The 27,681-nt window shown below is 39.5% G+C and overlaps 3 protein-coding genes and 1 pseudogene across 6 annotated transcripts in view; 2 read left to right on the plus strand and 2 right to left on the minus strand.

Moving 5' to 3' along the window:
- Nucleotides 1-206: 206 nt before the first annotated feature.
- LOC148997219 (N-lysine methyltransferase KMT5A-like) lies at nucleotides 207-821 on the minus strand. Its single transcript, XM_089119614.1, has 2 exons — nucleotides 812-821; nucleotides 207-716 (listed from the first exon to the last, which is right to left on the minus strand). The coding sequence occupies exons 1-2, from the start codon at nucleotides 819-821 to the stop codon at nucleotides 310-312; spliced, it is 417 nt and encodes a 138-aa protein (XP_088975740.1). The 3' UTR covers nucleotides 207-309.
- Nucleotides 822-3,243: 2,422 nt separating this feature from the next.
- Nucleotides 3,244-27,681, plus strand: part of LOC120474894 (uncharacterized) — a 328,303-nt pseudogene continuing 303,865 nt past the window's right edge.
- On the minus strand, nucleotides 14,118-18,542 carry LOC148997220 (uncharacterized). Its single transcript, XM_089132863.1, has 5 exons — nucleotides 18,423-18,542; nucleotides 15,020-15,137; nucleotides 14,785-14,892; nucleotides 14,528-14,695; nucleotides 14,118-14,348 (listed from the first exon to the last, which is right to left on the minus strand). Exons 1-5 carry the CDS (start codon nucleotides 18,540-18,542, stop codon nucleotides 14,203-14,205), a joined length of 660 nt encoding a protein of 219 aa, XP_088988989.1. The 3' UTR covers nucleotides 14,118-14,202.
- The window catches only part of LOC148997221 (NACHT, LRR and PYD domains-containing protein 3-like), a 31,317-nt gene continuing 28,629 nt past the window's right edge, over nucleotides 24,994-27,681 (plus strand). For 2 of the 4 annotated variants that reach the window (XM_089122198.1, XM_089122195.1), the window contains exons 1-4: nucleotides 24,995-25,133; nucleotides 25,696-25,791; nucleotides 26,075-26,188; nucleotides 26,379-26,501. In XM_089122198.1, the coding sequence (XP_088978324.1) occupies nucleotides 25,742-25,791; nucleotides 26,075-26,188; nucleotides 26,379-26,501 (287 nt within the window). In that variant the 5' untranslated portion in view covers nucleotides 24,995-25,133; nucleotides 25,696-25,741. Of the gene's footprint in view, nucleotides 25,134-25,695; nucleotides 25,792-26,074; nucleotides 26,189-26,378; nucleotides 26,502-27,681 lie in introns of all 4 variants that reach the window. The other 2 variants (XM_089122187.1, XM_089122193.1) reach the window with 2 other exon arrangements.

A 27,681-nucleotide genomic window follows, 5' to 3' on the forward strand; every position in this document is an offset into this window, starting at 1 on the left:
CACAGTCTGTCCGGGTTGTCAGAGATCCAACCAATCCAGCTCCAGGCAGAGGTTAAGGTCAATTATTTCATTGGTCACACTAATGCTCCATTTACATGAAACTACAATGTTTAGACGCTACTGAGGCTCCTTTTACATGAAACTACAATGTTTAGACGCTATTGAGGCTCCTTTTACATGATCAAGTCCATACGCAAGCTCCCAATTTTGTCCAAACATCTATAGTTCATTCGCGAGCTCACAGTTGAAAAACAAAACATTGATAGTTCATAGTCTTGTGTCATAAAATGTGACACAAATTGTAAAGAATCAAATGTTCAGCCACTCCAGCTCCTCTTCCTCCCCACGAAAAGTCCTCTTCTTGATGCCGTGGTCGAAGCAGATCTTATCATCTTTCTTAATGTCCGTGGTGGCCTGAAAGAGCAGGACGTGCCTGTCTCCCCCCTGAAGCTTCACTATGCAGTGGCATGGCTGCACGTTGCACTTCTTCTTTGAATGTGTAATCCATCTCCCGATGGTTTCCAGAGACGGGTGGCACTCACAGGGGAAAGTCTCCGCATCGATGCAGATTTCGTCAGGGCCATGTTTGAAGAAAAACAGGTTTCCCAGCTGGTCCTGCGTCTCTGCCATCTCCCTGCCCTCAGCACCTGTGATCACCTTTCCGTGGAAATCACACAGGATGGAGCCCTTCCCGAAGGCCTTGGTTGCAACAACGCCTGTGGTCAAAAAGAGGGAGTCATTTTAGGGAGTCATGCTGTTCATGATGTTATTATATTCATTTTATTTATGGATTTTACTGTGCTCATAAGACAGTTGTACATACCTTTCTGCTCCCCAAAGGCCTTCACAGCCAGACCCGACCATTTCTGCCTGGTCACCCTCTTGATGATGCCCGGGTCACTCTCCGCCTGTGCTCTGCTGAGCGGCCTCCACTTCGCCATGATGTCCTCTGGACGAGGATGATTGGCCGTCCAGCCCTCTGCATCTATGACTTTGGCCACCATCGCTGCAGTTGGGGTACGTCTTGAGAATTTTGCTGTCAAAGAGAACACATTTGAATTAAAATTCAGGTTCACACACTAGTTCAAAATGTTTCTGTTGGAGCAAATCTAATCATTGGATCATAAGGAAGTATATACACTTACACAAAAGATGTTGCTCCCGAAGGCTGTACTGCAGAGCCCTCCACTTGTCATAAAAGACTCTGTCGGCGGGGAACCCAGCTTTTTCTCTCTGGGTCTTGTTGGGTGGTTGGCCAGTGATTCCCACAGGAAAGGCCTGCAGGAAAGCATTAAAGTCCGGGGCTGGGCTGCCAACCTCTTCTTTCACCCACCTTCTCTTCACTGCCTGGGTGCCCTCTTTACCAGAGTCGTCAGAAGAGGAGCTGCAATATTGAAAAGGTCTGGAGGTTACACACTAACGAACTGATGGATGAGCGTTGAGAGACATTATAATTATAACAGATTTATAACATAATTATATTACAGATAATTACATACCGTGTCAGGGAGCTGACAACGGCTGCTTCAGAGCTGCCACCGGCTGCTCCAGAAGGTTCACCCGCCGTGCTGGTGGACGCCTCTTCTGAGTCCAGGTCTGCCTGTTCAGGAGCATTAGCCACAAAAAAGTCTCTTTGGCAAAGCTCTTTCAGAAGAGCCAGTCTGGATGGTCTGTGGGGGTAACGTTTCACCATCTCCTTGTAGTCCCAGTTCCTGGCTTGCCGTGTCCACGCCTTGGCAGACTCCTTTGCCCTATTTGTTTCCTCCATCCGTTCTTCGGGTGTGTTCTTTTTCATACACACTCTGCTCAGATGCGTCGACAGCATCTCCTGTGGTTTCCCACACAGCAAGCAGTGAATGATGCGACGGTTGGATTTCTGGCTGTGAGACAAAGCAGACACACCAAAACTCTTAAACTCTTAAGTATGCAGCAAAACAGGGCATTGTCCTATTACCATTGAAATGGAGCTCAACAGAAAATACACAAAAACACAAACATTACCGCTTCTCAGCTTGTCCTTCCATTTCAGCAAAATCCAATTCAGATTGTCTCAGCAGATCAGCAGAGTAGATAGAATCCAAGTTTTCTCAGCAGATCAGCAGAGTAGATAGATCCAGGTGTTCTCAGCAGATCAGCACAGTAGAATCATTTGAAGAAAAGTGATTTCTCTAGCAGAATGCTTCCCAGATAAACCTCCTGAGTGTCTCAAACCAGCCAATCAGATTGCAGTATTATACAATGGGTGTCTGCCTCTGCGCAGACCTGATAATGGGCCATCATGAGATAGCTGAGCCATCAGTGAGCCATCAATGAGCCATCAGTTTTACTGCCTGAGCTTGTGAAATGAAACTGATTAGTTCTAATGGTTTTTAAATGGGCAATCATATTTACTGCCAGGGATACTTAAGTGTTTGTTGGCTTAAGAGATGGAATTAATTTAAGTCCTGAGGGAAATAATCTTTCTCAACTCTTAATCTTTCCGAACTCACTGATTAATTTGATGCTAAAAGCAGAAAGAAAGCTTGAGATTTGAGTTAAATAAAGACGTTTTAGCACAGCAGAAACAGTAACGACAAAGGCCTGGGGTGAGTTCAGCGGTGACAGCCGCAACTTTAGTCTGTATTATCAACTCCCTGAACAAGATACAGATAATTCAATGCAAACACATTAAAGTGCAGGTCTCAAGCTTTCAATAGACGTGCAAAACTTGTATGTAGCATAAACAATGACTGAGATGCGTTCATTTTAATAAAATAATCCAAGTTGAAAACTTATAAAGTGCTCCCAGATTTTCACCACGGCAAAGAGGTCAGCTAACCTGACGACGTCTCATTCTCTCTATGAACATGGTAAAGCCAAATAAGTGTTGGGGTATGAAAGCACACATACCCCTAGATTAGTTTTATATTAAATAATAATATCAGGCTGTTTCATGTTTTTCCCAGCCTGAGAGAGCAGGGGTCAAACAGGCCTCGAATTAGGCCTCTGAGCTTTACAGTGACTGCACTAAAAATGGCTGTACGAATTTGTTTCTGCTTATTGCTGGTCAGAGAGGGGAAAAGATTATTTCCCTCAGGACTTAAATTAATTCCATCTCTTAAGCCAACAAACACTTAAGTATCCCTGGCAGTAAATATGATTGCCCATTTAAAAACCATTAGAACTAATCAGTTTCATTTCACAAGCTCAGGCAGTAAAACTGATGGCTCATTGATGGCTCACTGATGGCTCAGCTATCTCATGATGGCCCATTATCAGGTCTGCGCAGATTCTCTTGGATCTATCTACTCTGCTGAACTGCTGAGACAATCTGAATCGGATTTTGCTGAAATGAAAGGACAAGCTGAAAAGAGGTAATGTTTGTGTTTTTGTGTATTTTCTGTTGAGCTCCATTTCAATGGTAATAGGACAATGCCCTGTTTTGCTGCATATTTAAGAGTATTTTATTTCTTTTTTTTTTTTACTTATGTCTCATTCTTTCAGATCATAGTTTAAACAATGGATTCTATATCATGTAATTTTGTTTTTAAGGTCCGCTGATCATACCGTTGTCCACTGCTTGCAGTGCCACAAACCCCAGGAAAACCTTGCTGCTCACCTGGCCAGAGTCTGCATGAAGAAACGCACGCCCGAGGAGAGAGCTGCCGAGGTTCAGAAAGCCAAGGCTTCGAGCAGAGAGTGGGTTTGGATGAACAGGACCTGGGACTACAACCAGATCTGTGCGCTCCTGCCTCATCACCGCTCTCGCGTCATCATGTTTCTTCAGCGTGGTTTTTTTATCACGAACCAGCCCCGCGAGTCTGACTGTGATGAAGATGATGCTTCTGCTCCTTCATCTGATCTTCCTCAAACGTAAGGGCAATCCTTAAACATTTTAAATGTAAATTCTTTTCTCACTTTATGTTATTGATAACTTTAATAGTCTTGTCTGTTATGTTTAATCCAAACAGCCGGTTGGTTCAGACGGCTCCTGGCATTAAACACTGCCAGAAGATTGTGAGAGTGGCGAAGCCGGACGTGCTCAGGATCCAGAGGGACCTCCAGGCGGGCAGAGAGCTCTCCAACACGGACCAGACGCTCTACCGCTATTACTGCGAGGCGCTCTTGGTGTTTGTCCACATGCAGCGTCCCACAGCTGTGGAAGCCTTGACGGTAAGTTCACTCTGTACACACTCTGTATGTGCTTTAATATTGGCACACTTGTGCATTTGTAAATAACGCCTTTTCAATATTTTCCAGGATGCCGAGTGGGTGAACAAGACCAAGCTGGGTGACAGATTTGTGATCGGCGTACAGAGGGAGAAAACCTCGAGTATGCAGATCGCTCTGAGGAGGAAGCTGTAAGTTTTACTGTACAAACTGTTGATTTCTCACCACCATAGTTTTAAATGGAATAACTCATCTGTCTTTTTTCCACAGTGCTTGGAGCTGTACTTCAGACGAATCAGGCCTGAGAACATTCAGCCGGAGAAACTCTGCAATAGTTTCTTTGTTTCGTCATCCGGCGTGGAGGTTCAAAGTGTCTCTCGGGACATGAATTGGCTCCATAAATTGTAAGTGCCTTACACGGGTCCATGTGTGTGTGTGTGTGTGTGTGTGAACGGATACACTTCTTTGTATCTTGCCTCATCACAGTCACATAACAATTAATATTTCCTTTTTGTTTCTGCAGGTACAAGCTGGCTCCTTTCTCTGCCCAGTGTGTGCGGAGGGCTGTTGAGGAGGCTGCAGAAAAGCTCCCGGCGCAGCAACAGGAGGCGCTGCACCATTACCTGTCCATCAGCGCTGGTGCGGTCCGGCCGCAGGATGTCGTCGACGCAGCTCTGCTGCTGGAATCATTAGTCAGGTATACATCTCTTCATCCAACCATGGCATTACTCATCACAAACAAAGTAACGTCATTCTGTCTTTCAGCACATTTCACAGTCCGCAAGCCTTCAGCCGCAAAGTTGGCACGGCTTATTACACAGGAGGGGTGGAGGGTCAACTGTCCCAAGCCGGAGGACATCGAACGGCTGTGGACACCACCTTCGAAGGCAGATGTTGAAGATGACAAGTTCATCCTTCGCTGTGTGTCTGAGCAGAACTGGTCGGGCATGGCCATAAAAGACTTTGGTGATGAGCGTGGTTTTGGTAAGAAAACCTTTCATTTGTCTTGTAAGGGCAGAAAAAAACAATAATGTAAAATGTACAATTTAGCAGCCAATAACTGCAGCAAGAACTACATTTACATTCTGAACTGTTTGTCTACATGTAATTGTCACCAGGTGACAATTGGGCGGAACAATGAACGCGGTGTTGTTTCCATGGGGAGCTAATTTAATGTAACACCCCGCCAGTTGCCCCATGAAAAACAGTTCGGCTGGATTCCGCAAAGGAGAAACGAGCGGCAGCTGTGAGATGGGCGGAGATTGAATCATCGCGTTCACGAGGGGGATCATAAAAGCAGATGTTCGAGTGAAGAGGGCAAGCGGCAGGGGACAGAGGAATCCACGGCAGGGAAGGAGCCTGAAAACAGCAGTTCAACCCGGATGGAGAAGGAGAGACAGCAGTAACAGTAAAGTGCCATTGGAGATCCTCATTATCTGACTCCGGTCTCACACCGTATATAAACGACCAGTGAATTTGCCCTGGATCTTTGTGCATTCTGAGGTTGCCTATTGAGGTCTTCTGTTTGATATTGTGGTAACCTTTTTATGGCAGTGGTGTGTGCGTAGTATACTCTCCATACAGTGTGGACACGCTGTTCCATCCAACCTGGTCTCACAGGATTCCGTGAAATGTCCACGGGCTAGGGCTGGGCGATATATCGAATATGTACGATGTATCATTATATTTTTTGAAACGATATGGAATGAGGCAATACCGTTTATATCGATACAGTAGTTTGAAATGAGCACATCTGAAAAATAGCGGAGGTTGCAGTGTGAGCTGCTGCAGTGAAAGTAGCTAGGCTACGTAGTACAATTTGTCCTAAACATGACACAAGCTTATATTAATTGCGTCAAAATCACTTTGATATAGTTAACAAGTTTAAGGCAGCTTGCCGCCCTGTCAAATGCTCTGACAGACACTGTTGCTGACTGACAGATATACTTGCGCTGTTTAATGCGTTTGAGATGTGGTGCTTTCCTCAGTGCTCAACTTACATTTCACATATTCTCCATCTGTAAATGTTAGAAAGTAAAGCAAATATGTCCATTTCACAACAAATATGTCCATGTCAGAAGAGGACGAGCTTCTGCAAGTGAATCTCCGCTAAAATTCATGCTTCCTTGAACGAGCGCCGGCGCGCGCAAGCGTGTGAATAGTACTACGTAGTACGCAATAATTCTGACTAAAATAAACATATTGCTAAAATATTTGTTGTTGGAGAAAATAAATGTGCCATATGTGGAATTTTAAACCTACAAGTATATATTTTTAATGAAAGTGAAAGTGATTATAATGGGGTAATCAAATGCAGGCTAATATAATTAGTTTGTGCTTTTGTTTTTGTTTTTATTTTCATTTTTAGTTTAGCTTTTAGTCAATAATAAAAACAAAAGCTTTTTGCACATAATATATTGCATAGCCTATATTATATTTGTTTCCATATCCTTCAATATCAACATTGTTTGTAGGATATCATTGGGCCGAATGTGAATATACTGTATATATATATATATATATATATATATATATAATATATATATTTTTTTATATATATATAAAGATTTTCTTTATCTAAATAGAAAACGTAGAAAGTACCGAGATATATATCGTATATCGCCATTTGACCAAAAAATATCGAGATATGATTTTTTGGCCATATCGCCCAGCCCTACCACGGGCCCTTAACTCAAAATCCGTGGAAACATCACGGAATCGCCGCGAATTCCGTGATGCGGCCACGGATAACTCCAACGCAAGTCAATGACACTCACTTTCCGTGGTCCACACACGGATACCCGTTTGAATGACGGAGTACAGATCTCACCCAACGGACGTGCTTTCTCATTTGGAAACGCAACATTTGAAGTGTTATAGTTTCTTTTCCAACAATAAAAGCCATAATGACGTTAACCTCTTTATTACAGCTATTGCTCTGTCCTGCCGTCATACAAATTCAGTTTGTTTCAGTTAACCGATGTCCCGTGATGGCACCACGGACCTCAACAACCTGACCTCATGGACGTTGTAATGTGGCTGGCTTGTTTAGAAACTAAGCTTATGTCTACTCTATTACAATAATGGCATGTAATTAACTTGACGTTTTGTCTCGTCCTCATAAAATCCAGTTTGATGGCGTTTACACCTATTTCTCGCTTGGCTACGGTCAGAACTAAAATCTGTGATAGCGGCACGGAGTGAGTCTGTGCTGATATACCACGGATAACTCCAGCGCAAGTCAATGACACTCATCTTCCGTGGTCCACACACGGATACCCGTTTCAATGAAAGAGAACAGATCTCACCCAACGGACGTGCTTTCTCATTTGGAGACGCAACATTTGAAGTGTTAGTTTATTTTCCAACATCAAAAACCATAATGACATTGTTATTGTTGCACTGTCTTGCCATATTCAGTTCATTTAGCCTAACCGATGTCCCGTGATGGCACCACGGACCTCAACAACCTGACCTCGTGGACGTGAATGTGGCTGGCTTGTTTAGAAACTCAAGCTTTATGTCTACTCTATTACAATAATGGCATGTAATTAACTTGACGTTTTGTCTCGTCCTCATAAAATCCAGTTTGATGGCGTTTACACCTATTTCTCGCTTGGCTACGGTCAGAACTAAAATCTGTGATAGCGGCACGGAGTGAGTCTGTGCTGATACCACGGATAACTCCAGCGCAAGTCAATGACACTCATCTTCCGTGGTCCACACACGGATACCCGTTTCAATGAAAGAGAACAGATCTCACCCAACGGACGTGCTTTCTCATTTGGAGACGCAACATTTGAAGTGTTAGTTTATTTTCCAACATCAAAAACCATAATGACATTGTTATTGTTGCACTGTCTTGCCATATTCAGTTCATTTAGCCTAACCGATGTCCCGTGATGGCACCACGGACCTCAACAACCTGACCTCGTGGACGTGAATGTGGCTGGCTTGTTTAGAAACTCAAGCTTTATGTCGAATCTATTACAATAATGGCATGTAATTAACTTGACGTTTTGTCTCGTCCTCATAAAATCCAGTTTGATGGCGTTTACACCTATTTCTCTCTTGGCTACGGTCAGAACTAAAATCTGTGATAGCGGCACGGAGTGAGTCTGTGCTGATACCACGGATAACTCCAGCGCAAGTCAATGACACTCATCTTCCGTGGTCCACATGTTACACCCCTGAAAAAGGGGAGAAATAATCACGAGAGTGATACGAGTCAACTTTCCTCACTGAAAACTTTTACTGTTATCAGGAAAAGACCGCGATTTCCCCGGAAACTTGGGTGGAAGACAAAAGCAATCGATCGCGCCACATCGATTAAGATCACTTTGGCGATCACAGATTAACACATTTTACCCATAAATTAGGCACAACAAAATTAATTAATCACTCGAACGTTTACATGTTGCTCTATTAATTTTAACCCTTTGAAGACATGTCAGATGAACTTTTTTACACAATTATGTGGACTGAAATTATGAATTGTTTCATTATATAAATTGTTTCAATCCCTATTACTACAAGAATACTGGATGCATTACCTTTTTAATCTTAGATATTTTTAAAATCCTCACATCCTATTAATATTGCAGCAAGTATTTTTATAAACTGTCACACACACACGGATACCCGTTTGAGTGACGGAGTACAGATCTCACCCAACGGACGTGCTTTCTCATTTAGAGACGCAACATTTGAAGTATTAGTTTCTTTTCCAACAATAAAAGCCATAATGACGTTAACCTCTGTTATTGTCCTGTCATCATACAAATTCAGTTTGATTCTGTTAGCCTAACCGAAGTTCTGTTACTCACTGGAATCTGGATGTTTTAATGCGTTTGCTCATTTAATCATTAAATAATTAATCAAGTCTTCAGGTCGACTGTTTGGTATAATCAACATTTGCCCCGTCATTGAAAAATCCAATTTGATCACGTTTTCCATTTAGCCAGCCTTGATATCTTTACATTTCAGAGAAATGCTGTGCCTCTTGCGACATTACCACTGATCTGGAATGGATCTGTGGTGGACCCTTGGTCAACATGGTCTTGCTTTTGATGTTTACTCATTAAACTTGAATACTTCAGGTCAACTGTCTAACAATGGCGCTATTGCACTGTGCTATAATTTATTCAGTTTGATCATGTTAACCTTCCATGGTCGACACACAGATTCCCTCAGTAGCCTGATCTGGATGTTGGTTTATGTTGTCTGCTCATTTGGAAACCTAAGGCTTCAGGTCGACTTTACAATCGACCTGTCAAAATAAAATCCAGTTTGATCATGTTTTGCAGCCATTTATTTGAATAGATTAAAAGTGAATTTGTAATGCCACCACCGATTCATCCGTGGGGAAAACAAGGACTACAAACTCCGGTTCCACTCAATTAAAAATTATTTTGTTAGTGAATTTCAAAATAATTAATTTTCATGGCGTTACTTTTTTTTATTTTTTTTATTTTTTTTTACAGAAATCATGTGATGGACCCATGGACCCAATAGGACTATAAAGTCACCGTCTAAAAAAGGACATTGTTATTGTTTGGGTTCATGGATTACCATGAACATTTAGTCGGCGAAAGAGTGACCCTAAGCCTATGCACAATCCACATTAACAGAAAACAGGCAATCCATCCATAGTCATATACTTGATCTGGTTAAAATATGCAACATTAAAAACATGGAATGCTTGTACAAGGGATTATTATTTGAGCAGTAGTGGTAGTGTGCTCATCCCCACATGTGCGGTGCCGGGCAAAAGGGGGCTGGATAACTTAAAATAATGAGATACCCGCACTCTGCTATTTTCCCCATAAATACTGTGCTGCAACGTTTTGACCCTGCATTTTTGCACAATAAAAGTATGAGAGAAATAGCAGAGTGCGGGCATCTAATTTTTTTAATTTATTACTCATGGACAGAGTTGTCAAAAATACACACTTTCCATACTCAAGTAGGAAGACTTTTACATTTCTTCTGTGATAACGGGAAATCATATTCAAGGTGGATTTTCTATTTATTTCCTTAAGACCATAACAATTTATCCTCTATACAATTTCCACAAAACATCATGTGAACTAGTCAAGAAGGAACGAACTTACAGAGAAACAAGCATTGTGATATACAAAGTAGACAGGACAATAATGCAGTGTAGACAGAAGTATACAGTTGGTTTACCGAACATGGCTTAGAATAATGAAAATGAACTATAAATGTGTGCAGTGAATTAGCGGTTACCACATAAGAGCAGAATATGGCTATGTAATATGAACAATGCATGAACAATACGATATGTGAAAAGTAGTATCTGTAACATTATAATAGTAGTAAGAATAATGTGTATGCAGTGTAAGAAAAACAAAATAAATATGGATATTCAGTATGAACCATATAGACATATGTACATCTATGTGCAGTGTGGTAACAGTACCATTGTAGTGCAGAAACATTATGAGTAGTAAGAATAAGTGTATGTTTCAGGATGAATAGTATGGAGAGCAGTAGAATATGGCTATGTATTAGTGTAATTACAGTGTAAATGTACATTTGAAGAGTTCAGATGCAAAAGCCTCTAAATGCCATTTCAAATTTTCTTCTTTAATGATGATTTTTTATCAAACTTGTATATTTAAGTTCAGTAATTTTACTTAAATGATAATTAATAGGTAATCACCATTGCCATTTAAGTGAAATCACTGAACTTAAATATACAAGCTTGATAAAAATGATCATTCTAGAAGAAAATTTCAAATGGCACTTAGAGGCTTCTGCATCTGAACTCTTCATTTGTACATAAACAGAACATAATGGGTCTCATTCATGAGACACGAGGAGAAAAAAAAAATTGTAAATCGTGTGTAAAGTGGTTCTGGCGTGAATTTTTCGTAAGAAATCTACACCTGCTCCCTGCCACGCGTAAATAGTGCGTTTAACATTAGAACGTTTTGAAAGGCATCATTTTAAAATTCACCTTAATCGGGTACATGTTTACACATCATAAAAATATATATATATATATATATATATATATATATATATATATATATATATAGTAATTACGTACGGATTTTCTTTTTACTTTTATGATGAGAGCCAGTAATAGCATCTGCAAATGGAACACAAGTCCGCAAGTCTTTTTTTATTATATTAAAAATATATATATATATATATATATATATATATATATATATATATATATATATATATATTTATATATATTCAAGCTGTTTATTCAATTTTTTTTAAACTAGTCTGCAAGTAATAAGTGTTGCAGCCAAGCTTCATGTCGAACCATTTTCTTTTCACTTCTGGGACTGTTCGATTAACAGATGAAACTCCATTAACTGCATCTGTAATGTGCTGCAAAGCATTTTTACATTAAGCACTAAGGTAAAAGCATTATTACCTCAAAAAATCTTTTTTTTTAGGACCCGATACACCACTATGTACGCTTGAAAATAAAATGTGGCGTTTTGAATAAACTTCTGATAATAAAACGCTTTTGACGTAACATTGAAATCCTTCCTTTGGTGTCATAATATGATGCCCATATATAGTTGTCCGCAGGATTTATGGTAATTGAGAGAATGAGCGTGCATGCACGTCCCATTTACAACTGATTGGAATTCATTAACACACACACTTCTGTGTAAGCTGATGTTTTCAAAGTAGTTGTGAATCAGGAGAAGAATTTTCTGCAATGTCTCTTTACGCACAAATCACTCACATATGTACTTGTATATTTACGAACGTTTCATGAATGAGATCCTATGAGTGGGATTAGGCTTTAAAAAAAAGAAAAAAGAAAAGAAAAAGGAAAATAAAACACAAAGTTGACAGATTTTAAAAACAAAACATAGAGTGGTCTCTTTCCTAATCTTCTGACTCTGGACTACTAAGGTCATACTCGTCATCAATGTCCGTACTGCATTCTGTGTCCTGTATCTGGAGGTCGTCAACTATAGCCCTGTACGTGCTCACAGCATTTTGGAATAAACTCCCCAGTATGGAGGACCTCCGCATGAGGACACTTTTCCAACCAGATGCAGCATCCTCTGACATGTCACCAAAATCTGTAACATACATAAACATAAGAATTACAAGTATTGTCCCAAAATCATAGCATGTAGAGCCACATAGAGAGAAACATTTGGTTGTTTGTTGCATGAAATCTTAAACAAGTGAAACAAGGACATTTAATTGTCATATACTGTGGTTACTGGGGGGTGGGGTTGAGGTGAGGATAGACCAAACAAAGTGTGAGGGTGGAGTATGACTAATATGGGTGTGATGGCAGTGGGACAAAACTAAACAAATAGACTGGTACCAGCTCAACATGACTTTTTAGCACTCTGTACCTACCACTTTTGGTTACACCTCTGTTGAGGTTCCAACGATGATATGTAAATATTGGAGATTGCTAAGTTGTCATTGTTATCACCAGCATCGTAATGTCTGAGCATGCCCTCAGCAGCTACCTGTCAGTGTTAGCACGGACAGGACGGCTGATAAGGCATAAAAAAAAAATTTGTTTGTTTCCGGTTTCCGACCGACCCTGTCAATTATTACGACCCAAATTTATTTTATGAGCTTGGGGAAGAAATAATAAAAATTAAATAAATACACAAATAAAAAACTTTGAGGCGAACTATAAATTTACGTTTTTGTACAGCACCGTCTTTTTATATGCATCTTGTCCTCCAGCAATGCTATTAACAAACGAGGCAGATATCGTTCGTCAAACTGAACTATAATACATATTATACAAGTCTTTTTTTTGTCATTTCTGTCTTTTTTTTGCCGGATTAGAACATCAATAACAAACCAAAAAATAACTAGGGAATCACTTAACCGAGCGAATGATTCTGATTTTATTACATTTATTGCAAGTTGCGATCGATTGTGGATAATAAATGTAGGGCTACTGTATTACTGATGGTGAGGTTGCGCTGTTGACGCTCGCGCAGAGAAATCTACACACATGAGCGGAGCACAGGTTTGACCTAAAAATATCAAAATTGAAAATACTGTGGAAACAAAAACACCTACATCTTGGATGCCCTTGAGGTAAGCTAAAACATATCAAAAAATAATTTTGTGAACTATCCCTTTAATGTCAAGCCCTGAATAATTTCCTACCCATCCGTTGCTGCCACTGAAAAAAAAATTATATATAAAAAAAAATCCCTACCGACCCATGACCTGAACTAAAAATCAACCGGAACCAAACTTTTTTTTTTTATGCCTAAGAGTAAATATTGCCATCTCCCCAAAAACGTGCCTGTATTGTGATGAATACAGAATGCTGTTGATTTTATCTGCTATAGTCATTGCTGTTACCATCTTTTCCACGTTGGTGATGTTTACTTCAGTGTCGCTATAGCCACCAATTACATTAAATGGTACTTTTATGCAGTGGTAAACAAAACGTCTGTAACCAGAGAACCGTAATTTCCCAACTATTAGCCGCAGTTTATATTGATTTTGCAAAATTTCTTCAGCTATTAGGTTAATACACGGGGGCAGTTAATATGGAAGTGATATGGTTTTGTTTCTTTTAACTTGCATAAAACACTGTCCTGCGGCTTATACACAATGTGGCTAATACACAGGAAATTACTGTAGTCAAGTTGAGGTGAGTTGAGCAGTAGGAAAGGGACTAATTTAGTGAGGAAAAAAAAAAAATTCAGAATTTCACTTACAGCCCATTCTGATGTTCTATTGAAGCTTATCCACTGCACCCAGATAGCAAACTGACATTGAATCAACGTGGAAACGACGTCTCTCATGACATTGAAACAACGTTGATTTTGCTCATCGAATTAACGGTGAACCAACGTCAGAAGCGGCATTCTTCAAAGCTAAATGAAAATCGAAAATTGGTTTGCTTTCATAACGTTGAAACAACACGTTGATTTCAAGTTGATTTTCCGTTAGTTTTGAAAGAATGACGCGTCTGACGTTGGTTCAACGTTAATTCGATGAGCAAAACAATGTCAGATCAATGTTGTTTCGATGTCATATTTCCACGTTGATTCAATGTCAGTTTGCTATCTGGGCCTTTATCTCCTTTCGTAGAGACGTGATGTGCTGAGACATCTCCTTCACAAGGATGCTCTGCTCTTCCTCAAGCCGTCTAATTAGCATTGTTTGGTCAAAAACAGACCGTTTTAATCTGAAGGAGTGGCCTATGGGTAGAGGGAATTGATGGAAATATGAAAAAGTGATTTAGTATTCACAATTAAGTTACAAACCCAAACATACACATATAGATAGACAGATTGAGAGATAGAGAGAGTTTGTCATTGCTATACCATAGGCATGTAGGCATACATTTTAGAAAACATGTCAAGATAGGCTAACATACCATCCTCACTTCTCTCCCAAGGCAGGATGTAGTCCTCTGTCAAATTGGAAGCCAATTCCCCATCAATCGTATCCTCTGCAACAGTATCGTAGAGTACAATCTTTTGTCTTAGTTTGCTTTTTAATTCTCTTATTTTTCTTCTCTTTCTTTGTCTGGTCTGGTTGCTATCTGCAAAGTGAAACAATAAAACTCTAAGGAAAACAGAGTTTTTGTTTGTTTGCATTTGGAATGTGCCATTTCAATATTTGTCAACCAACCATGCTGACGATAGAGGTCCTGCTTCTTGCATAGCAGGGACACTATGATACTTTCTATCTCAGCCCTGAGATCCTCTGTTGCTCCCTGTTGTGTTGTGCTACCTGGCTCTGAATAGGTAACACAGTCAAGCGATAGTTTCATTTGAAAGATTCTGATCACCTTATGTAGTTCATATTTGAACAAAGTAACTAACAGTTGTATTTCTGAAGAGTCCGAGCACTGTGCATGATTTACCTGTGATTGCCCACTCCTGAACATCACACACCCACTGCTGTGCTGTTTGTTCAGTGATGCCCTTTCTCAGGCTGAAATCACTGAAGCTGGCAGCTTCCACCTTTGCCCTCTCTGAGATCTTTAATGAGTCATGAGATTATGTAAGAGATTTAAGTAGTGTATTACATGAGTAGCTCTCGGCCTCTTTTGTTTTTAAAAAGTAGCTCTCAAATGAAAAACTGTTTGAGATCCCTGCTATATCTGAACACAATACGCATGACATCATCATTTTCAGAGATTGGCGTTTTTGCTGTTTACACAGAGACCGTTTCAAAAACGTAATCCGTTTTTAGTTGGAAACGGTGTCGTGTAAATGGCTCCTTAGACTAAATGTATGGTTAGGCACAATAATGAAGTGTAGGTTAAGACGAGTGTTTTGTGTGTGTTTAGGGAGAGCAATAGAAGTAACTGTGCCGAGCGTCTTTCCCGAAGCGTTTGACTGTGTGTATCTGCTGTTATGAGGCAATACCACTAATGAACTTTCTCAAACCACTTCTCTCTCCACAGGTGAACTCCAGGATCATTTCTGAACAAATCCTCCATTTATTTCTATTGGCCATTTTCTTCTTTGTTTGTTTGTTTGTGTTTAAAATAAAGTATGTTTATCGCATTTTTATTTTGTATGGGTGTTTTTTTTAAGGGTTTTAAAGCGTCTGTCTTTTCCGTGTCTGTCCATCTCTCGGTCTATGTTTGTCTTTATGTCCCTCTTTTCCGCCCGTCTGTCTGTTTTTCCGTGTCTTTTTTTATTACTCCTTGCCAGTGTTGGGAGTAACGCATTACAAAAGTAATACATTACAGTAACATATTACTTTTTGCTGTAACGCAGTAGTGTAAGGCATTACTAATCAATTTTCAGTAATATTTTACTCGTTACATGTTCAGTGAGGCTTGTATTACAGTTGTATTACAGTGTATTGTCTGCTTTTACTTCTTAAAGGCAACAGACTATGTGAAAGTTTTAAAGCAGTCTTTTAGTGCCAGTTCAGAGCGGTCATGTCTCTAACATTGTTTTTTCCTCATAAATGCGAACACGAACAAGCAAACTAAAATAAAATGAATATTTTAAGTTCTATGGAGACTGGAGAGCCAACCCTTCCTCATCCGATTTGCGCAGTGTAATTAACAGAATTACAAAAAATATATTTTGCCTCCTATTTTTTTGTCACGCATGAATGTGTGTCTTTTCCCTAATAATAAAAATAAAACATAGACTGATATTTGTCTAATGTCTGGAGTCCTTTAAGGAAGTAGCCTATTTTCAATTTTATTTCAAGTTTTGACTGCAAATGTCATCATGTCCATAATACTGAACTTCCCCAATTTTAAATAATTTATCCTCAACTAGTTTTGTGGTGTAGGTCTACGTATTTTATAATGTTAACTTCAAATGATACTAATAGCCTAATTAAAGATAATGCAGCATAGGATATGGACGGTAAGGAGAATAACGCTGGAGTTGGAAGAGGTGTGTCGCGATTCTGTAGGTTCGTGGATGTGGTGAATCGCGATTTCGGTTTCATATTGCATATCGTTACAGCCCAAAAGTTAAGTTCTACTTAGTTATTTTGGTGAAAGTAACTCAAAAGTAATACATGAGTAATGTAACGCATTACAATTCTGGGACAGTAATATTGTAAGGTAATGAATTACTTTTAAATAACAGTAACAAGTAATACCTAATGTATTACAGTTTGGAAGTAACTTGCACAACACTGCTCCTTGCACAATATAGAAGTATTACACAGGGATCATTTCTGGTTCAGTTTTGGGGACTGTGGTATAATATTGGCCCAGTTGTGTCTGTTTTCTGCAGCTTCTGGATAAGATGTGTCTGAGTTCTGGCTTAAAAGTGGTGTCCGTTTGGCTTTTGTCTGGCTGACATATGGGGATTATGACGTTGTTTTGGGCCAGTTCTGGATAATATCTGGGTACATTGTAAAGCTCTGGGCGAGTTTTGGTTTTGGTAAGCGTTTTAGAATGACCCCGATTGGCCGACCCGTAGCCGCCTACACACTCACTCAATGCATGGACGATCTGACAGGATTAACGAACGTTACCTCGGTTGAGTGGCCTGACTTCTACACCTACCTTATAGAGAAACTGATCGTAAAGAGAAACTGAGGGCATATAAATCTTTAGATGCCTATATGGTCCTGTACAAGACTTGTGTGTACGATCCGCAGTTCTGCCGAGACCACGACAATATAAAGAGTGACATTACAGTGTGATTTTAATCATGTGAATATTTTCTAGAAATAAAAGAAATCACTTCTTGCACCAAACACAACAAGATGACATTTAATTATAGTAACAATAATTTAAGCTCCTTATTATGTAGCCGAATCTGTGCTGGTTTGTATTGGCCGCCTCCAGTTTTCACTTTGTTTTGCCTCCAGCTAGTGCCGTGACGTAACTGTGACGTCGGCACAAAAGGGGTCTATAAGGGACATTGAAGCAGATCATGATTACATTAGAGCAGAATCTCTGCAGTTTTTGCAAAGAAGTTCATACAGTTTCTGAGTTTTTATGTCTGTATCTGTTTTTTCTGTAAATGCCAGAGGTGTTAGAGACCCATTGAAAAGGAAATGTTTATTTTTATTTTTTCAAAACCAAGGTGCTGATTTTTATTTTACACAGGAGACTCATGCTTCTAATTCGGATATTTCTTTTTGGAAGAGTCAATGGGGGAGAAATATATGGTTTTCATTTGGGAGTAACCGGTCAGCAGGGGTCGCTATTTTAAAGGGAAACTTTAAACATTTATCAGATTCAAATGGGAGATGGGTAATACTGGTTGGTGATGCAGATCATTCCCAATTCATTATTATTAACATTTATGCGTGTAACAACAAAAAAGACAACAAGTTATTATTTACAACAGTAGAAGATAAAATTATCCAGCTGATTACAACTTTTCCTACTGCCAAGATTATATGGGGAGGTGATTTTAATACAGTTATGGATGGAAATCTGGATAGACGGCCTCAAGAAACAGTTCTTCAGATGAGTTGGAGAATGTATGTCACAGGATGAGTCTTGTAGACATCTGGAGACTGATCTCAGTGTGTGTCGACACACCTGGCCAGGACAAAATGTCTCTCCTCTTGCCGTACATTTGACAATTCTTTTCAAATTTTTTACAGATTTTTTTTTTTTTCAGATTTTTTTTTTTTTTAGGTTGCGGTTCAGGCTTCCGTACTCATGCTTCTAATTCGTATATTTCTTTTTTGGAAGAGTCAATGGGGGAAAAATATATGGTTTTCATTTGGGAGTAACCGGTCAGCAGGGGTCGCTATTTTACAGGGAACCTTTAAAGGGCACATTATTCTGCTGTCAGCACTGGATAATGCTGTCTTTTTATTGCCAGATTCAGATCTTTAGGATCCACACAAATGTGCGTTTTCTTGGATGTAACTACAGGTTCAATGCTGTCGACCCATTCAGTCGGCTCAGTTTGCTTTGCGATGACCCCCATCTGCTCCATTCTCTGTAGTTCTTCAAGCACTTTCTCTCGCAGAGCTACAGGTCTCCTTCTTGGCGCATGCACAACTGCTCTGACATTTGGATCAGTTTGTATGTGGTGTTCTCCTGGTCAACAGCCTAGTCCTTCATATAGATCGCCACAATCCTGGAGAACATAATTGCTTATGTTATGCCTCAACTAAATATTGAATATGCTAAAAGAATTAATGATGATTTAGCAGTATATACAGCAGAAATGATGTGGATAGAGAGCAATAAACCTAAGCAAGCTGTGATTGCGTCAGACTCCAGTTCAGTATTGTTCAGTCTCAAGCATCTTCACTCTGAGTCTAGACAGGATATAGTGTTTGAAATAATCCATTTAGCTAACAATCTGCGGAAGTCTGGTATTAGTACTACATTTATATGGGTGCCAGCTCATATAGGTGTAGGAGGTAATGAGTTGGCAGACAAATGTGCGAAGAAAGCAGCAGAGAAGGATTATAGATATCAAATACAGTAAAGCTGAAGTTAAAAGTATAATTAAAACTAAAATGAATGAAAAATGGCAGTTTCTTTGGGACAATGAACAGACTGGGAGATACTTGTATAGAATTCAAGGAAAAGTGGGAAAGGGCAGGAATACATACAAGAAAAGGCAAGAAGAAGATGTGGTGTCTAGAATGAGATTAGGACATACAGGGTTAAATAGAACGTTATTTATAATGAATAAGCATGTTGATGGAAAATGTGATTACTGCAATAGTCAAGAGACAGTAGAACATGTAATTATTAATTGTCCTAAATACCATCAAGCTATAGGCAAAGGCTGATATCACAACTAGGTGAGAATGGGATTACCCTAAATTTACGGTAAATAATGCAAAGAGGGTCTGGTGAATTTTTTTTTTTTCTTTTTTAAAGATAATTGGGTTAATTAAAAGAATTTAAAAAGTGTGGTCAGACCAGGTTGCAGAGTATGTTTGACCCATTGATCCACACTCCAGTCCAGATGGTGGCGGTAATGCACCAAAAAAGCTGGTTGCCAACCGCCATAGAAAGAGAAGAAGAAGACGACACAGAAAGTGAAAGGTAGTTCTCCTGTCGCCATTTTAAGCTGGAAAAAAAAAAAATGAGATCCGGGCTGGGCCTGCGTATTTGAGAGTTGCGGGAAGCGTGGAAAAAATGGCGGCGACTTCAGCAGGACGTGATCGAGGAAAGAGTAATCGACTGAAAGCGGGAGATTCGAAAAATGTAGGAAATGTTGTTTTAGGAGCGGTTGAGCACGACTGCTTCGTGAATGAATCAGACATAGGTAGGTGGGCAGAAATGGATTGTAGTGAAGGGAAAGATGAAGAAAATGAGGGAACATTGAAGGGAGAGTTTCCAAAAGAGAAAGGCAGTCAAGTTAAAGGGAATAAAAGAATAAGAAAAGAAAATGATGAGGGGTCTGAAAGTGAGGAAGAAGGACATGAACAAAATAAGAAGGAAAAAGAGAATTTTATTGTCATAATAAGATTCAATGACAAAGATCAAGAGAGCTTGAAGATTATCAACCCATTTGTATTAACAAAACATCTGGCTAGTAAAATAGGGGAGATAGTATATGCAAAGGTCCTAAATGATGGAAATTTGTTGGTAAAATGTGCAAATGAGGGTCAATTTGAGAAAGCAATCAAAGTAAAAGAGATTGGAAAACTAAGAGTGATAAACACTAGGAGGGTGGGAGCAGGAAATGGAGGAGGATGTAAAGGAGTGATCACAGGGGTACCTATGAATGTAGGAATGGAAGAACTTAAAAGACATCTTAAAGGGGGGGAAATAGTGATGGCGCAAAGACTTAAAACAACAAGAGAAGGAGTGAAAAAGGACAGTGGAACGGTATTGATTGAATTTGAGGGGGATAATATGCCGAAAAAGGTATACCTTGGTTATATGAGCTACCCAGTAAGAATGTATGTACCAAGACCATTGAGGTGTTTTAACTGTCAGAGGTTTGGACATATAGCCAATAACTGTAGAGAGAAGAAGAGATGTGCGAGATGTGGGGGCGAACATGACTACGGAGAATGTGGAACAGGAGTGCAACCAAAATGTTGTAATTGTGGAGGGAACCATAATGTGGCATATGGAGGATGTAAGGTGATGAGGCAGGAAAATAAAGTCCAGAAAATAAGAGTGGAAAGAAGGATCACTTATGCAGAAGCAGCAAGATTGTCAAGAGTACATGACAATATCACCACAGAGCAAGCAGAATTGGGAATTGGAGAACAACAGCAAAGGAAAAGTGACAAGATGTATGTGGACAAAAAGGACTTGGTAACATTTATTGCAGGAGTGATAAATAGTACTGCTGAAGTTAAATCAAAAAATGATAAAATACAGCTGGTTGTTAAAGCAGCAGTAAATCATTTGGGACTAGTGGGACTGACATGGGAAGAAGTGAGGGAGAATCTCACTAATCAGTCAAGCCAGGATTCACCATGTATTGGTTAATATTAATGGTTGTTATTTTACAATGGAATGCAAGAAGCATACTGGCCAATGGTCAGGAATTCAAACATTTCATTAAAGAAAGTAAAGTGAATCCAGATGTAGTGTGTATCCAGGAGACTTGGTTAAAGCCAAATTTAGAGTATGTGATTCATGGGTACATAGGGATAAGAAATGACAGAGATAATGGGGGACGGGGAGGAGGAGGAGGATGTGCTACATTTATTAAACAAAATATTCCGTATAGGGTTCTAGAAAAGGGAAAGGATCTAGAATACATAGTGGTAGCATTGTGGGAAAGAGGAGAGGAAGTGGTTATAATAAACTACTATAATCCTTGTAAGAGGTTGGAAGTAGATCAGTTATTAAGGATACAAGGAAATAATAGACAAAAAGTAATATGGTGTGCAGATTTTAATGCCCATAGTAAAATTTGGGGGGGTTCACATACAGATGCAAATGGAAGGGTGATAGAAGATTTGATGGATGATAAGGAGTTAGTGTGTATGAATGACGGAAGAGGAACAAGAATAAACATAACAACAGGAAATGAGTCAGCATTAGATATTACATTAGTGTCTAATGCTTTGGCTGGAATAAGTAACTGGCATGTTTGGAATGATTCAACAGTGGGCAGTGATCACTACCCAGTAACATGCTCAGTGGGAGAGCGCATGGAAGTAAGACCAGGTGGAGGAGTGCCAAAATGGGGTTTTAGAAGAGCAGATTGGGAAAAATTTCAGCAATTAAGTGAGGAATCAATATCAAAGATAGACACTTCAGGGAATATAGATGAAATAAACAAACAAATAACATCAGCAATTATGATGGCAGCAGGTGGATCTATTCCCAAGAGTAAACAAAGGAGGAATAAAAAACTGGTACCATGGTGGACAGAAGAGTGTCGTCAGGCTGTAAAAAACAGGAATAAAGCGTTTAAGCGAGTTAAAAACACCCATAACTTGCAGCATTTAATTCAGTATAAAAAAGCACAGGCTATTGTGAGAAGAACAGTACGTCAAGCTAAAAGGGCGAGTTGGAAGGAGTTCTGCAATGAAATAGGAAGAACAACACCTGTGGGAGAGGTTTGGGGAATGATAAAAAGGATGGGAGGAATAAGGAGGGAATGGGATATTCCAGTTTTAACTACTGAGGAAGGAACAGCAATCTCTAATAAGGATAAGGCAGAGATGATGGTAAAAGCATTTGTAAAAATTCACAGTTCAAGCAACCTATCAGAAATATGCAAAATGAGAAGGGAAAGAACAATGAGTCGGCATCCAGATGTGTTAAAATGGAGGGATAAAGTTGAGGATAAAATTGATGAACCTTTTAATATGGCTGAGTTGATGAGAGCAATAAACAGAGCTAAACCGACATCTCCAGGGAAAGATCAGATATGCTATGTGATGCTAAAACATCTAGGGGAAGGAGCGCTCTTAAATTTGTTGCACTTTTATAACAGAGTGTGGGAGGAGGGTAGATTACCAGTAGCATGGAAAGAGGCAGTAGTCGTTCCAATAAGGAAACCTGGCAAAGATCCTTCAAAACCCAGTAGTTACAGACCAATTGCATTAACATCAAATGTATGCAAAATTATGGAGAGGATGATAACAGAAAGGTTATCGTATATGTTAGAAATAAATGGAAAACTGGCAAATTATCAAAGTGGTTTTAGGAAAGGAAGGAGTACCATGGATTCGGTGATTAGATTAGAAAATGAAATAAGAAAGGCTCAGGCAAATAAAGAATCAGTCATCACAGTGTTTTTCGATATAGAAAAAGCGTATGACATGATGTGGAAGGAAGGGTTGTTAATAAAGTTGCATTTGGTGGGGGTTGGTGGCAGAGTCTTTAACTGGATAAAACATTTTTTGTTTGGAAGAAAAATAGAAGTAAGAATAGGGTCAGACATGTCAAGTCAGTACGAAGTGGACAATGGAACGCCTCAAGGCAGTGTGATAAGCCCACTACTTTTTATCATTATGATCAATGATGTTTTCACAAAGGTGCCAATGGATATAGGGAGGTCACTGTTTGCGGATGATGGGGCTTTGTGGAAAAGGGGAAGGAATATGGAGTATGCAATTAGTAAAGTACAAGGAGCAATTGATGAGGTGGTGGAGTGGGGATATGATTGGGGGTTTAAGTTCTCAGTAGAAAAAACACAAACAGTCTTTTTCACCAGGAAGCAAATTAAGGAAGGGTTGAAGTTAAATATGTATGGGAAAGAATTAGAAAGAGTTGGAACATTTAAATTTTTGGGAGTTATCTTCGATTCTCGGTTAACGTGGGCAGATCACATAAAGAAAATAGAAGGAAAATGTAAAAAAGTTATCAACGTGATGAGATGTTTGACAGGCAGGGAATGGGGAGCAAGTTGCTCTGCATTAAAAGCAATATATGTGGCATTGATAAGATCCGTGTTGGATTATGGAAGTGTAGCTTATGGGTCAGCAGCTAAAACTCAACTACAGAAGCTAGATATGATTCAAGCACAGGCATTAAGAGTGTGTAGTGGTGCTTTTAAAACTTCACCGATACCTGCACTTCAAGTAGAAATGGGAGAAATGTCGTTAGCATTAAGAAGGAGGCAGCTGATGACAAACTATTGGGCCAATTTGCAGGGACAAAATGATTACCACCCTACTAAGGTAGTGTTGCAGGAGACATGGGAGAATACAAGATTTAATGGAGATAATTTAAGTCGAGTAGGTAATGAGATAGCAAAAGAATTTGGAGTATTTGAAATGAAGTTGAGCCCTGCAGTTGTATATTCGACGGTGGCTCCATGGGTACTTGTATGGCCAGATATTGACTGGTATTTGTTAGAGCTAAAAAGAAAAGAAAAAGGTCAAATAGATATGGTTGGAGCATTTAATCACCAAATAAATAAAGAATATAAGGACTTCATACATATATATACAGATGGTTCTAAGAAACCTGAGACAGGAGTGACAGGATATGGGGTGGCAATACCTGCAAAAGGAATAGGAATTAATAGAAGAACATCAGATTTTTTGGGAGTATATACAGTGGAAATGGTGGCCGTGTTAGTTGCGGTAAGGTGGGTGGAAATAACTAGGCAAGAAAAGGTGCTGATATGCTCCGATTCATCCTCAGTACTAATAAGCTTAAGATCTTTTCATTCTGGGAGCCGTCGGGATATATTGTATGAAGTCCTTCAGTCAGTGACAAGGATAAAAAATCAAGGAGGACAGGTACAATTTATGTGGGTTCCAGCACATGTAGGGGTGAAAGGGAATGAGTTAGTGGATGAATTGGCGAAAAGGGCATTAAAGAAGGAAAATATAGAAATGCATATTAAAATAAGTAGAGCAGAGGTTAAAAGTATTGTCTGGGAAAAATCTAACCAAATGTGGCAAGAAAGATGGGACAGAGAGGAGAAAGGAAGGCATTTATATCAAATTCAAAAGAGTGTAAAAATAACTAGATTAGGTGGTGGGCACAGAAGAGAGGAAACAGTAATGACAAGGTTAAGGTTGGGCCATAGTGCTTTAAACAAATCACTGAAATTGATAGGAAAACATGAAACAGGCTTGTGCGAGTGGTGTCAGGAAGTAGAGTCAGTGGAGCATATAATAATAAGATGTAGAAGGTATGAGTCACAGAGAGTTATAATGAGAAATAAATTGAGAGAATTAGGGGAACAGGAGCTAACATTAAAAGGAGTGTTGAATATAGGTGATAGAGCACAGGTTAGGATATTGTTAACTTTTTTAAGGGAAACAGGTTTGTATGATCGGATATGAGGATAAATAGGGATATAGGAAAAGTGTGAAGGGAAATCAGTGATTACGAGTAATATGGTGTTTTTTTTTTTTTTTTTTTTTTTTTTTTTAAATTTTAATGTGGAAATTAGATTGTAAGCCTAATGTCTGATTCACACTCCGAAGCAGAAGGTGGCGGTAATGCACCAAAAGCTGGTTGCCAACCGCCGGTAAAAACAAATAAGAAGAAGAAGAAGCTGGAAAAATATAATACGACACGGAAAAAACAGAGCATCGAGTGTTTATCAACGCTTAAGAATTAATTTAATTGTAGTTTGATGTTAAATCTGGAGGATTTGAGGTCCTGTACTTGTAAAAGTTTGATCAAGGTGAGTGTTCATGTGTGACTCTCATATTAAAATGAATCTCTGGAGGACATTTTGATTTAATATAAAATTAAGAGTTTCTTTCACATCAAAGTTTCTTTTGTGTTTCGTAAAGTTTGGGATTTTTCAGAAGTATGTAAATATTCATTAGCTTATGTGTAAACATTCATAGGCCAAATCACAGCTCACAGACACGCGTTTTAAACACCGGATCAGAGTCTGTCGATGCGGGTCGGGGTTTGTTTTCTTTCACCCGAACATGTTCAGCGTTTCCGGTGTCCGTTATTTTCATGAATTCTAAATCCAACGGCTGACGTGTGTGTGTGTGTGTGTGTGTGTGTGTGTGTGTGTGTGTGTGTGTGTGTGTGTAGGTGTGTGTGTGTGTGTGACGTGTGTGTGTGTGTGTGTGTGTGTGTGTGTGTGTGTGTGTGTGTAAAGGCCCAATGAGCGTGAGTTAACGAAATTACACGATCCCTTTTCTCACACACTCCAGATATGTTCAGATAAATTATGAAGGTCGTTTAATTTAATCATTTAATATTGTGTGTGAATGTTTCTTCATCAGAGTCAGTGGAGGAGATCAAACTCAACAGATTCTCCGGATCTTCATCATGGCTGATTCACAAGCATCCAGAGATGGAGATTTCTCTCCAGGACACAGGTACTTTCAACTAACACCGTTAAATATTGTGTCACATTATCATCACAGAAAAATATCACCCCTGATTTGACCCCCCTGCACAAGTTTACATAAAAATATATGTTTTTGCCTATTTTTGCATGTGTTTTGTTTTAAAATTAACATGAAATATTAAATAATAAGATCATAAAGTTTCTTCAAAGTGCTTTAAGATGAAAGATGAATGTGTTTTTAATATGGTTCCTCTCATAACGAATGAACACAGTAATGTAGAGGATTAAACTGAATCTGTTCTCTGTTCCAGTTCATTCCAGCAGAAGAGCTCAAACCCAGAGTCCAGCTGTGTGTCTGTGAAGAGTGACGCCTCTATGGATAAGCCACCAGTGTTTAAGAGTGGAGACAAACGGCCTAATCTCAGGTATATCATTTATATAAAAGATGTGCTTATAGTGACACTTCTGAATTAGACTCATAATTGATCTCAGTCAGTCTAACACTAGCAATGACATCAAGTAAATGTAAGCTGAGGTTTTCTCCACCTTTATATAATGGAGTCGGTGTAAAATTGAGCAGATTTTTCTAACCGCTTTGGTTTGTATTTTACTTAGTTTTGAACCCAGTTCAGTCCAGCAGAAGAGACAAAACCCAGAGTCCAGCTGTGTGTCTGTGAAGAGTGACTGCTCTATGGATCTGCCAATAAAGTTTAAGAGACGGACACGGCCTAATCTCAGGTATATCATTTATATAAAAGTTATGCTTATAGTTTTTGATTTTTATGAAATTGTTAAAGCAGCACTCTGTAGTTTTTTCAACCTTTATAATATTTTTCCCAAACCCTTGAGATGGTACATCGACTTACAATAGGTTGATTGACAGGTCTGCTAAAGCCTGACGGGGTCTGTATCGCTTTAACTGGCACTCTGTAACTTCGGGGAGCGGGTAGGAACCCGAGCACAAAAAGAACTGCAAAATTCGACTGCTTTACGGCATACGTCACTTCCCCCACTTCCTCAGATTACGACGCGAGAGCCCAACGAGTGTTTTTTCTTTTACCTCTGTATGTTGTCATGGCTGAAGCAGCGAGTAAAACCAAATGTGAAGTGCGTCAGAAACAGAGCGCGGGTGATCAGTTTACTGTTGGGAATGTGTTGTGCAGCTTCACCCCTCGCCGCATCACATGTAGACTGCATTGCTTTCTTTTGAGGGCGCTTAACACACTCAAGCATCCCCGTAGAGCCGGGGCGGGCAGCTCACGCCAGCTCCAGACGTGAAAGTACACTGATTACTGAGTTTGGTAGGGGCTGCATTCTTGCAAGTAAATAATACATGATTAGACGGACAAAACAATCGTTCAGGATAACTTTCCTATGTCTGCCGGCTGATAGTCTTGTTTGTTACTTATTTTTCTGGTGAAAGTGTCTTGCCTCAGGCTATAATCCAAATCGATTTTTCTAATTTGCGGATTCATCTATGATAGCTTGATATTAGAATATTGACGACATGGCTATTATCTACCAACAAACATTGAATTGAATTAGCATATCCATTATGTAAAACAGTAGACAATAGGCTAGCGTTACTATAAAGACGCTGGCTTATAAACATGAGCTACGCGATCTTTTGACGTTCGAAAAAAATAAAGCCCATAAGACATGCAGAAATAGATGCCACTGTATCTGTGATGAAGACATTTCACACGCAACACTGGAGTCTGCCCAAGATCTGACAACTCCTTCCTTCTGCAGAGTTCGGGATCGCTTGTCAACAAACACACGCGTGTATTCCCTAGTGCAGTAATTCTCAAAGTGTGGTCCGCGAAAAGATGACCTAAACTGACCTAAACGTACCAGTGTGATCAGTCTTCTTGGCTGATCCCTGGAGCGTACGATCACACCGGTGTGATTAGAACGG

The sequence above is a fragment of the Pimephales promelas genome, chromosome 2, assembly GCF_988280905.1.
Source record: "Pimephales promelas chromosome 2, fPimPro1.hap1.1, whole genome shotgun sequence".
NCBI lineage: Eukaryota > Metazoa > Chordata > Actinopteri > Cypriniformes > Leuciscidae > Pimephales > Pimephales promelas.

Excerpts from the sequence above, each read along its gene's own strand:
- LOC148997220 (XM_089132863.1), bottom strand. The coding sequence starts at position 18,542 with ATGGAGCAGATGGGGGTCATCGCAAAGCAAACTGAGCCGACTGAATGG. Across the intron at positions 14,696-14,784 it reads GGACCTCTATCGTCAGCATG|ATAGCAACCAGACCAGACAA; the intron begins GTTGGTTGACAA and ends TTCACTTTGCAG. Across the intron at positions 14,349-14,527 it reads TTGGGAGAGAAGTGAGGATG|GCCACTCCTTCAGATTAAAA; the intron begins GTATGTTAGCCT and ends CTCTACCCATAG.